Consider the following 13152-nt stretch of genomic DNA (forward strand, 5'->3'; position numbering starts at 1 on the left):
GTAGCCCTTAGGGACCATGAACCAAAATTTCCCACCTGGTCTCATGGAAAGACGTACCTGTGGGAACGTTTAGGATAAGTACATATCACTGCAGTTTCCAACAGAAATGAACACTAGAGGCAGTAAAACAGCAAGTGCTTTTAATTGTTTTCATACACAGTTATGATTACAGGGTCAGATTATGGATTAATAAAGACTTGTTTTTACGTCTCCATGCACAATATTATGTTATGACTTCAAAACACTTTTTACCAAAGTGCACGATTTGTAAACGAATATATTTTGGACTTTGCATGGATTAACCAGCTCTATGTTTCGCTTTTCTGACATAACAAGCTTGCTCGGTAGCTCAGCTGATACGGAGGAAGCCTTGGGTACAAATCCAGGGAAAAACAAGTCATGGTAAAAGAGCTCCAAGATGAGAGATCAAAACAAGCTAAAACAACACGATTACGGATGCTTTTTATGTCACATTTGCTTTTGTTAACACTATCGGGTAGGTTTAGGTGTGGTGTTGGTGGGACGTTATTTTAAAAATAATGGAGCACTACACTTTTAGTGCCACTCAGCGGACAAAATTTAAAATCAGAACTGCGGTGATTCGTATAAAAGCCAACATCATAAAAACGTACCATATTCACGTTTATCTGTTCTGGCAAAAAAAAAAATTAACACGCTTTTAGCACCACTCAGTGGACATTTCACATTGAAACTGCAGTGATATGTACGTATTGGTACGTATTTTGCGACTCGCGAAAATGTTCCCACAGGTATGTATTTCTAATGAGACCAGGCTCAAAATTTCAACTTTTTTTTTTTTTTTTTGATAATTATTGACAATCAGACTCCAGAGAATCTCCCTGCACTGGTTTGGTACCAATCAGGCAAAAAAACTAGGACTAGTTCGCAAAAGTAGGTTTTTCAAAAAAATCCAAAATACCCAAAGACATGCATCTTGTCCATCTTGAGCCAAGGATTCCAATAAGATACTCGAGTTTACAGCTAACAGTTTAGTAGTTATGAGCCATTTCATACTTTTGACCACTGTATCGCCCCCACCAGGCCGATCAGGGCGAGCCTTGGTGATGTTGTAGATGGTGTGAGTACTACCAGCTCTCAAAGTTTCAAGTCTCGATGACTTATGGTTTGGTCTGCCCAACCACTCTAAGGGGAGAATGCTGATACTTGGAAAATTTAACAATTACAATAGGGTTTCAGCGCTACACACTTGAACCCCTAATAAGCCTATTTGTCATCTTCTTTTTTGGTCTCAAAGCATAGACGCTATTGAAATACATGAAGCCCCAACTCCTGGAAAATTGAAACCTGGATAATAATGTGGTGGTTGAAAAGATAAGACCAGAAAGATGATGGAAAATACGCCTGTTATTGTACACTTACTGGCACATGAGAGCTGAAGATTTCATTTGTAGTTCTGCTGGTTGCAAGCAACAACAAACATTTAATTTCGAACAAATACGAATGACTCCTGAGACTCGGTTGATTGTATTTATGAATCAGTCAACATGAGTTAAAAACTCATAAGATATTGGTTTTGATCAGTCTACAGATTCACTCACTGAATCTTTACTGATTTGCTGATCAATATTTTCTTGATGTCCAAAAGAAAATGATCTGAGAACTGTTTCTGTCTTCAGTGCTATCATTAGGCTCAAAAAGTGGTTGTTGTCTGATTTAACTGCTCTTTTCTGACTCTTCCCCTGACAGGAACGGCCTACTCTCGTCTACATTCAAGGCAAAGTCATTGTGATCTCAAACAAACCTGTTAATTTCCTTATGAAATCTATCCATAACTCCTGTTTCCAATCTGAAGCTGCATGTCAGCCATGGCGAATGAAAGAAACACTTAATTGAGACATGCAATAAAGAAGAACAACGTATAGGGAGGTGACATCTGGCCAAACGTAGATGAGATGAACCACAGAGACGCCCCACTGTGCATGTGCTACGATTGAGACACTCTTCTGTCGACTGTCATCCCAACCTCAAACTCACAATCGTGAAGGTCTCTGATGGCAGCTGAGTGTCAGGAAACAAACGCTGCTGTTATCCCTCTAACTTGCCAGTGTGTCTGACAGATGTTTGACACCCCTCATCCCCGCCTCACTGACAAGCAAGATGACTACTTCCTCCTCCTGTCAGAAAAGTCTGAACTCCATGGTTTTGACAGGTAAAGGGTGGAAGACAGTCAAATCACGCTGTTGTCAGGTTTTTTTGGTTTGTTTGACGTCTTTGGAAAGTGCATTGAGTTTGCAGTAGAAGCGCCGTACCTTGCTGCATGAGGGAGCCCACACCAAACCAGAAGCTGTTGAGAAGGGTGAAGTTGTTTTCTACCACATCGGAGCCTGGGTTACACGGATGGGCGTCGTACCACTCGTACGGGCTGAACCTGTCGCAAGAACCAGAGAGAGTCACAAACATGACCTCTGCAACACATTTAAAAGTGAAGAGTTCTGCACCACAAACAACACTGATCTGCAATAATAATGACTTCCCAAACTCCCACATTTGGGGACCCTAATATCTTACACTCTAATAAAAAATGCTGGGTTAAAAACAACCCAAGTTGGGTTAAATATAGACAACCCCACCGATTGGGTTGTTTTGACGCAGCGGTTAAATGTTTGACCAAACCTGCTTATTTAACTCAACTATTGTTTAAAAATTACTATTTTGCTCGCTTAAAATTAACCCAAAATAGGTTGGAAATTATTATGTTTGGTAACACTTCAGTATAGGGAACGTGTATTCACTATTAAATACAAATTTTGCCTCAATAAACTCCTAATTTACTGCTTATTAATAGTTAGTAAGGTAGTTGTTAAGTTTAGGTATTGGGTAGGATTAAGAATGTAGAATAAGGTCATGCAGAATAAGACATTAATATGTGCTTAATAAGTACTAATAAACAACCAATATACTAGTAATATGCATGCTAATAAGCAGCTAGTTAAAAATGAGAATTGAACCATAAAATGAAGTGTTACCATATGCTTAATAAATTAACATTTATTAACAAGTTTAATACATAATAATTAAATAATAAACTTTTTTTTTTAATTGCTTATTAATAAATGTTCACCTGTTGATTATTGCTGTTACTTCTACACTTTAAAAATGCTGGGTTGTTTCAACCCAAATTTGGGTAAAAAAATGGACAAACCCAACTGTTGGGTTATTTTTTTTTTTATTATTAAATTTGTAACCCAGGGGTTTGTCCATATTTGACCCAAATTTGGGTTTAAAATAACCCAGCATTATTATAGAGTAATTATGTGTCTGATTTTAGTTTCCAACCTATTTTGGGTTAATTTTAAGCTAGACATATAGTAATTTTAATCTATAGTTGAGTTAAATAAAACTACCCAACATTTAACCCAACTTCTGGGTTTGTCCATATTTAACCCAACTTGGGTTGTTTTTAACCCAGCACTTTTTAGAGTGGAGTTTTAACTTGTTTGGCACAGACTACCCAACATTGGGTTACACTGACCCAGCGCTGGGTAGGTATGTGAGGGGGTGCATCATTTGTATTGACAGTAAAAAATGACCCAGTAGCTGAGTTACAGAAAAACTACCCAGCACTGGGTTAAAATATTAAAAATAACCCATAATGACCTAGCAGGCTAAACCCAGCATTTGGGTTTAAAATAAATAAATAAAACTAAAATAACCCAGAGTATACTGACTATAAGTAACCTTGCAAGAAGCAATACAGTACATTACAGTACAGTAGTTGCAAAGTTACCTATAGTTAGTAGAGTGTCTAAAGTGGACTATTGAAATTTTTCTGTAAAACACTCCAATCATTTTTGTTTTATTTTCAACTTTCATTTTTTTGTGTAGAAACCTTTGAGCAAAACCCATCTTGAAAGCCAGATTTGCATGAGCAAACACCACTTAATAAATGTAGAAATATAGTCATTAATGTTTCATTTTGTGAGATTTGCTAATATACTCGCTTATGTTACTAGCACAAAGTGTTCTTTAAAGCAGTAGGTTACAACTGCATAAACGACTTTTGACTTCTAATTATGAACTCTTAGTATTAGAGTAGCACTTTACTTTACAATCGTGCCAAAGGAAATATATTACAGATTGGCCACTTCAGGGCATTTTGTTCAAATCAAGACAAGTATCTTACTAACTGTGGCAAGAGTGTACCATCTCAGCTCTTTCAACAGCTTGTTAAACTATAACATAATTAACTCTGGACACTCCCAGTAACTGCATATGTCTGTAATTTTCCTTTTAGCACCTGTCCTTTAACATCTACTGTACGAGGAACGTCTCGAAGCAGATGCTTAAAAAGATGAGAGATGCAGGTATTGTCAAGGGACTTGTTAGCAGAGCACAAGCACCGTAGCTGGAAAATCGCAGAAGACACGTTTCAGGATCACATTTGTCTGTGTGCATGTTTTCACTCATTGCCTCGGAAAAAACGTCTGCATGTCTGATAATACATCCATGTGTATTACTTTTTTACCTTCTTTATGTTAAAGGTGATGTGTTGTAAGTGTTTTAAAATACTCTCATATTCTTATTATACAGAGACATCAATAAATATGCCTTTCTCAGGCTGATTTCCCTGAAAAGTGCAAAAACCGGCACTTTGAAAACATTGCTCTGTTTGTTTAAACATCCCGACCAGCTGACATAGCAACACTGACTCGACCAATGGCACACTATTCTTTTGAAAATGTAAACAGGGCAAGAGCAGCGTTGATATGAGTGATTCCTGATTCAACTTATTTTACTCTAAAAATGCTGGGTTAAAAACAACCCGAGTTGAATATGAACAAACCCAAGCGGTTGGGTTAAATGTTTGCCCAACATGCTGGGCAGTTTTATTTAACTATTGTTAAAAAATGACTATATGGCTGGCTTAAAACGACCCCAAAATATGTTGGAAATTAAAAATCAGACACATAATTACTAGAGGCAACAATAATAATCAAAAGGTGAACATTTATTAAGAAGCTATTTAATTAATGTTTATTGCTTAATTATCATTCACTACTTACTTTGGTGCTTCCTACAGGTTTAGGGTTAGGGTGAGGGTTTGAAAAACAATGTCAGGTTTCAGGTGTTGTACAATTAAGTATTGGACGAAACAACCTCAGACTTACTATATATATATTACTTTAATATATATATATTAAAGCCAAAAAATATGTATCAGTGCAACTTTAATGAAGTAAAATCACTAAAAACCTTCCATTCACCGGAAAAAATAGTCACAAAAAAAGTTACATTATTACACCATTATATGGTGCAAAGACTGTCTTTATGAGTGTGTCATCAGTAGTGAAGACTTTTGCATTGAAAAGACTGAATTGTTGTGAACACAGAACAAGACGCAACTGACAAATGCTTTGACTAACACTGTCAGTCATGGGAAAACCCCTTAACTGTTAAAAGGACAAGATAATACATCAGACATTTAAACAGAATCAAGGACAGGAACTAACCGTTATATATATATATATATATATATATATATATATATATATATATATCACACTCGTAGCTGTGCAATATGGCTGTATATCGGCACGGCTGTGATTTGGCTGGTTTTATAAAAACATTATAAAATCCGTTTGAATGTCTGCTGATGAAAGTGATCTTTGTATTTGTCCTTTTTATAGTTAAAGGAATTTTCCTCAACAGCGCTAAAACAATGTCATTTGTTTACAAAAGTCCCTTTCAATTTAAAAGTCATTTGCGACTCATTCACTCGTAATGTTTTGCTGCCATCTAGAGACATATTAATGTAACTTTCACTCAATCCATATTACGCGCTAATGGACCTTTTCTCAATAGCAAATACAACATATTATTTATATAAAATAATATTTATTGAATTCAATATTTAAATTAACAACAATATCCATTATAAATGACAAAAGGAAATAAACACAATTACAATTCAGTCAAACGTACAAAAGCAGTGCTCTACAGCAGTGTTTCCCAATGCCAAAAAATAAATAAAATAAATGCTACACAGTTAAGAATATATCGTCGGTGTCAGGCGGAAAACTCTTATCTCTATATTTCTTCATTTTTGTTTTATTTTTTTTTATTTTTTTAAAAACAATCAATGCTATTGGTCACCAAGAGCTTGTGACAAAACCTCGTAATTCCAGACAGTTGATCCTCAAACTGTCAGTCAATCCATCCCCCCATGCATTTTCGTCTGATGTCTTTATGTCTGAGGCCGTTCACCTGATGCTTGTACGAGAGCTGAGACCTGTAACCTGGTGTGTTTTTATGGGACCTGAAGCCTTTTAGTTTGAAGCCTGAAGCAGTTTCTTCAAATGGCTGAGGATCTCCTAACATGTACACTAAAGCCCTATTTGGACGGGGTTAGTTTTACATGGGGAGGTGGAGTAAAGTAATTTTACGTCAGGACGTCTGTAATATTAATTGGCCAATTCGCACGGGACAAGACATCTCAGTAAAACTAGCAGAAGTGGGAGGGGTAACTTGATTTACGCACTGCTGTCACCTCCCTGTCGTCATGTGGGTATATGTTGCTTTCTGATACCATTTGCGCAAACACATAATAATCTAAATATATAAATTATAAATAACATTTAGGTCCGATTTATTAATTAAATTCTGATTGGATTATGATGGTAATAGGCACTTAGCTAAAGATAAAATTAGTTTTGTGCCTCTGACAATTGCTTCGATCTTCTTTTTGCTCTGAATGTTATGGAAAACATTATAGATCATTTAGTCTCGGGCGTAACATTACTTGAGGTTTGCCACAGACTTGTCCTACCACCTACAACACAAATGCATGTTTCTTCAAGTGCTTCCTTGCTTGAACAATGCGCAGAAAACTACTTTTAAACAGGAAATTACGGAATTTTACTGTACATATTTACAGCGGGTCTATTCGAACGGGATTAGTATTATCTGAGGTAATTATTCCGGACCTTTTTACAGAAGGTAAAAGTCGCCATAATCTTTCCTGACATTGTTCGTAATGATTACTGAGATGGCACATTCGGATGGGACTAAAATCACTGAGAAGCTCTGGTAATAATTACTTTACCCCCACCTCCCCATGTAAAACTAATCCCGTCCGAATAGGGCTTAAGTCTGACTTCTGTAAAGTCTCTAGAGTCTGTACTCTTCAGTAATGGTCACTCTGAAGGGCCCTTCAGTGAGAGCTGCTAAACACACTTCAGATGCTCCTACAAATAATGGCATTGCCACTCAAGAACCCTCAAAAAAAAAAAAAAAAAAAGCAGTCTTTATATGATTGAGTGGATTGCAAATTGTGTGATATGAACTTTTAATAGCAGTTTGATCTTTCATGGCAACCCGTCTTCACTCTCACAGCATTCAATTCTGCTGCTTGTCCAAGACCAAAAATCCCATTCATAAATGTCTCTGATAAGCCAACTGCTTTCAATGAGAAACCTGTGCAGGGCAAGAAACTTTACCATGATGAAATTATATATGCACTGCCTGTTACCACAACTTAAATGCATGGTTACAAGATAAAAATTGTAATTTATTGTTTTAATTAAAACCTTTAAATTGCAAACACTATTTTGTAGAGTTCTGTTGACATAATAATGTTGACCATTACATCAACCTAATATCGTCTGTAAAAATTTCTGCAATAATTGGCTTTTTTTTTTCTTTTTTTTTTAATTAGGTTGTAGTAAATTAATGAAACTGTCTCGATAACTTGTAGTTTCTAGCATGCTTTGCATAGGACTGGATAAGTGTATAAATGTTGAATTTAAGTGTTAATGTATTCTGCTGTTAATTTTAATGTATTAATGATGTTATATTTGACAGTAAAGCTGAAGTTTTAGAGTAGATACACGAAGGTAAACACTACATTGAATCTATAACTACATGTCAACTTATTCTAATAACTCGAACCCCAACAATCTACTAATACTCTAATAAGAGTTAGTTGACATGTAGTTGCAAAGTTACTTGTCTAAAGTGGACTATCAAAATAAAGTGTTACCACATTTCACTCTGTCTCACAGAAAGCTTGAGTCGCAGGAATACTTTTATAGAGCTTACTAATATCTTACTTGTTGATTAAATATACATGTTAAATAAGTTGTGTTAGCATGTGCTGTGATAGCTGTTGATTTGAACTGAAATAGATCAGATTAATTGGTTCCAGTGCTACAACTCTGGTAGTTGGAGTGACTTGATTTGAGTAATCAACCTAAAAAAATGTGTTATAGGGTGCCTTTGTTGTTGTTACGGTGACACAGAGCTCTTGGACAAGTGGCAGTAATGGGTTGTGTATGAATATATGCACACAAAGTATCCCTGTATCTCTAACAGTAGAGCATGGCACTAGCAATGTCAAGGTCATGGGTTTGATTCTCAGGGAATGCATACATTGATTAAAAACTATGTACAGGTGCATCTCAATAAATTATAATGTCGTGGAAAAATTCATTTATTTCAGTAATTCAACTCAAATTGTGTATTGTGTATTTATTTAATACTCATGAATTAAATAAATTCAATGCACAGACTGAAGTACTTTAAGTCTTTGGTTCTTTTAATTGTGATGATTTTGGCTCATATTTAACAAAAACCCACCAATCTCAATAAATTAGAATACTTCATAAGATCAATAAAAAAAGGATATTTTAAACAGAAATGTCAGGCTTCTGAAAAGTATGTTCATTTCTATGCACTCAGTACTTGGTTGGGCCTCCTTTTGCATGAATTACTGCCTCAATGCGGCGTGGCATGGAGGTGATCAGTCTGTGGCACTGCTCAGGTGTAATGAAGCCCAGGTTGCTTTGATAGCGGCCTTCAGCTCATCTGCATTGTTGGGTCTGGTGTCTCTCATCTTCCTCTTGACAATACCCCATAGATTCTCTATGAGGTTCAGGTCAGGTGAGTTTGCTGGCCAATCAAGCACAGTAACACCATGGTCACTGAACCAGCTTTTGGTACCTTTGGCAGTGTGTGCAGGTGCCAAATCCTGCTGGAAAATGAAATCAGCATCTCCATAAAGCTTGTCATGAAGTGCTCTAAAATGTCCTGGTAGATGTCTGCGTTGACTGTGGACTTCAGAAAACACAGTGGACCAACACCAGCAGATGACATGGCAGCCCACATCATCACTGACTGTGGAAACTTCACACTGGACCTCAAGCAACATGGTTTCTGTGCCTCTCAACTCTTCCTCCAGACTCTGGGACCTTGATTTCCAAATGAAATGCACAATTTACTTTCATCTGAAAAGAGGACTTTGGACTACTGATCAACAGTCCAGTTCTTTTTCTCCTTAGCCCAGGTAAGACGCTTCTGACGTTGTCTTTGGTTCAGAAGTGTATTGGTACGTAGAATGTGACAGTTGTAGCTCATTTCCTGAAGACGTCTGTGTGTGGTGGCTCTTGATGCACTGACTCCAACTTCAGTCCACTCCTTTTGAAGCTCTCCTAAGTTCTGAAATCAGCTTCACCTGACAATCTTCTCAAGCTTGTGGTCATTCCTTTCACTTGTACACCTTTTCCTACTACGCTTTTTCCTTCCAGTCAACATTCCATGAATATGCTTTGGCACAGCACTCTGCGAACAGCCAGCTCTTTCAGCAATGACCCTCTGTGGCTTACCCTCATTGTAGATGGTCTTGTTGATCATCTTCTGGACAACTGTCAAGTCAGTTACTGACCTAAACCCAGTGTTTATACCCTGAGAATGGTAATTTAATAGAACTTGAAATTAAATGTTCTAATAATTTGAGACTGATTTTTTATTTTTTTTTATTTTGATGAGCAGCAAGCTGTAATCATCAAAATTAAAACAAAAAAGTCTGGAAATATTTTACTTTATGTCTAATAAATCTAGAATATATTTAAGTTTTACTTTTTGAATTAAATTACAGAAAAAAGAAAAAAAAAAACTTTTTCATGATATTCTAATTTATTGAGATGCACCTGGGCTGCGTTCAGCCCCGACAAAATATTGCAAAATGTTTTTTAAACAGAAACGGTGGTTCATTGAACACCCTGTTCTGATGATGCAGGAGTTGCAACTATGGCAGCTGAGAAGGCCATTCTTTGTGTTCTTTTTGAAGATTTTTCAGAGCCTGATGAAGTCGGTATAAATACATGTTTAATACTGCAAAATACACTCGATGTTACAGTCACTGACCTTGCCGTCCAGAATAAAAGAGAACATCCCAATCAAGTGAACTTCAAATTATTGTCATCCAACATTTGCCTCACATTTCAGGATGAAAAGACAAACATTTCAGGTGAAGGATAATCCACTTCTTACGCCCGAGACTAAATGATCTATATGACATTATTTTTATTGTGAATATTAGGCTTATCATTATTTCTGATCACTGTTGTTGTGCTATGATATTGTAATATTTACCATTATATAATCAGAGGAGAATAGAAAAGTTTATGAAAGTGTAACTCCAAAATACAAAATAGCAAAATATGTATAGTACTTTTATATTACATTCATACCCATTGTGCAAGATGTCTCTTTAATACTGTGTGGTTTATATGCATGTTGATGCTGATTGGGCTGAGATTTTTGACACACCCACAAAACAAGAGAAAATGCATCTCAAACCTGTTGCACACCGTTGCACACCGTTTCCAGGAAACATGCCGTTCAACCCGGAAACTGTAGAAAAACGTTGCGCACCGGTTTGAGCTTGAATGTGCCCCTGTATACCTTAAATCAGGGGTACACAATCCTGGTCCTCGAGATCTACCTACCTGTAGAGTTCAGCTCCAACCCTGATCCAACACACCTGTCTGTAATTATCAAGTGCTCCTGAAGATCTTAATTAGCTGTTTCAGTTGTGTTTGATCAGAGTTGGAGCTGAACTTTGCAGAAAGTTAGATCTCCAGGAACAACATTGGGCATTAATTGAAATGTAAATCACTTTTGATAAAAGTTTCTGCAAAATGAATAAATGTCAATTTATATATATATATATATATATGTTAAGGGTTTTTTTAATGGCCACAAAAACCCACCAGCAAATCTCTTTGATATTCTAGTCCCTGGGTAAGGATTGGTCTCTTAGCCTTAGCAAACACCACTAATAACGCATTACTGTTTGCCCTTTCATGCTTTACTGAGTGAATTCAAAGCAAACATCTCAAGGTACCATGAAGGTTAATAGTCACGGGTGCACAGATCCACAGGAATAATGGGTTGTCGCTCACCTGGCGATGACGAAGAGCACACAGCTCACTCCCAGGTAGGCCAACAGGATGTAGACCCAGATATCAGGGGTCATGGGGTTCAGGAAAGAGAAGAAGCCAGAGTTGGTGCTGTTGGGTCTACGGTACAGGATACTGATGCCGGTGTTCAAGAAAGGTTTGGAGAAGTCAATAGCTTTCTCCCGCATAAAGGTGATTGTGAGAGGAGCCACAGCAAGGTCAGCCCTCTAGGAGACAGGGAACAAAAAAATAGGATCGAAGAAGTGTTTGGATACAAACAACAGAATTGACAGTCTAGTCAATACTATTCTTTGAAATTCAACATGAAACCACACTGACAACCATTTAACTTTCCTAGCGTGACATATTTGCAAAAGAAATGGGATATTTAACAATAAAAGTATGTTAGGCAGAACATCCAATTAACTGTATAATGAAAAGTGCAATTCATTTTCTGAAGAAAAAAAAAAAAAAAAAAAAAACTAAGTTGTTTCTTGTTTTCAGAAAACAGAATCTGGCAACGTTTTTTTTACAGCAGTTTGGAAATGAAATGCCCAGTGAGAAACCCTACACTAAACCTAACAGATAGTGTTAACAAAAGCAAACGTGAGATAAAACACATTTACTGGAGCAACCGTGCCATTACAGCTGCTTCTACAAGTCTTTGAGCTCTTGTATTGTGATTCGTGTTTCGCAGGACACGTACCCGAGCGCTTCACATCACGAGTGCACTGCTGTATCAGGTGAGTTACTGAGCAAGTTTACTGCATCAGAAAAGCCACACATATGGAGCTGCTTATGTGATGGAAACGTCAAAATGTATTAGTTTACAAATCATGCACTATGGTAAAAGTGTTGTGCAAAGAACTGCACAAAAATAAGTCGTTATAAATAGATACTCTGCCCCTGTAATCATAATTTGAGTAAAAAGGATTAAAGTTAGTTGTTGTTTAGTGGTACATTTTTCCAGTGATTCTTTGTTGGAAAAGTGGAAGATACTGTACATGCATACGAGTTTGCAGTTATTTGTAGAGGACTATTCCTCTCCTGAAACACAACAAAGATTGCAAACGTTTAATTTTTGTTTTGTTTTCTAATGAAATGTGCGCAATAAGACTCGGAAAGTAAATTTTGATTTCGTGTTGCATGTTTCAAAAGAGTCAGAACACAATCAATGAATTAGTCAACTAGTACAAATTGAACATGATGATTTTCAGAAAGAAAGAAAAAACACAATAACTATTAAAACTGATGAAGTCCATTGTTCATTTTAATGGACGTATCTAGGCTCTGTACTGATGTTGGAGCAATCGCAGGCTGTATATCATTATAATTATGTGAAAAGGTCTTTCTTGTGAGAAATATAGATATGACAGCATACAAACCATCCTATCACACTCCGTAACACGGGCGGATTCACACCCCAGAGGCTCAAAGTCAGTATTGCCAAGGTGACTCAACTGTTGAAACAAGTGGCCTAGTTTCCTCGCTGTCTGCTATTACATTCCCTACCTCTCTATGAATGGCAAGAGCAGGGAGGCGTTCACTCGCTGATATCTGGCTGCATATTTAGAAGGTCACCATTTACATCGCCTTACCCTGCTTCCTTCTCTCCAGGGTTGGACAGGAGGTTAATGAAACCAGCTGCTTGGTGCACGCTTCGCTGCGTCCTTCCCCCTAACATGATGAAACTCGCAAAGGGGTTCAGACTCTGGTTTTACAAAATACTGCAATCCAACCACCATGAACTGAAGCATTTTCATCACGACGTGATGTCCTTTCTTCCTTCTACCACAAGACCGCTGTTACACTTTCTAGGCTTTCTGTGACATTTCATTGCTGTGACCCGTCCTGGTGTTTGGATGGTGAATTGTATTGCCTTTCTTTGTGTTGTTCTGTCTTTCATGCAGCCTGGGCTTTGGTCTCTTTCTTT

General features: G+C 37.1%; 1 protein-coding gene across 1 annotated transcript in view; it reads right to left on the bottom strand.

The window, feature by feature from the left end:
* grik3 (glutamate ionotropic receptor kainate type subunit 3) overlaps window positions 1-13152 on the bottom strand; it is a 178464-nt gene that overhangs the window by 20246 nt on the left and 145066 nt on the right. Inside the window, exons 11-12 of the mRNA XM_048153261.1 lie at window positions 11223-11446; window positions 2292-2410 (exon numbers count right to left, since the gene is read on the bottom strand). Of these exons, the coding sequence (XP_048009218.1) occupies window positions 2292-2410; window positions 11223-11446 (343 nt within the window). The remainder of the gene's footprint in view (window positions 1-2291; window positions 2411-11222; window positions 11447-13152) is intronic.

This window comes from Megalobrama amblycephala, linkage group LG13, assembly GCF_018812025.1.
Source record: "Megalobrama amblycephala isolate DHTTF-2021 linkage group LG13, ASM1881202v1, whole genome shotgun sequence".
NCBI classification, from domain to species: Eukaryota; Metazoa; Chordata; class Actinopteri; order Cypriniformes; family Xenocyprididae; genus Megalobrama; species Megalobrama amblycephala.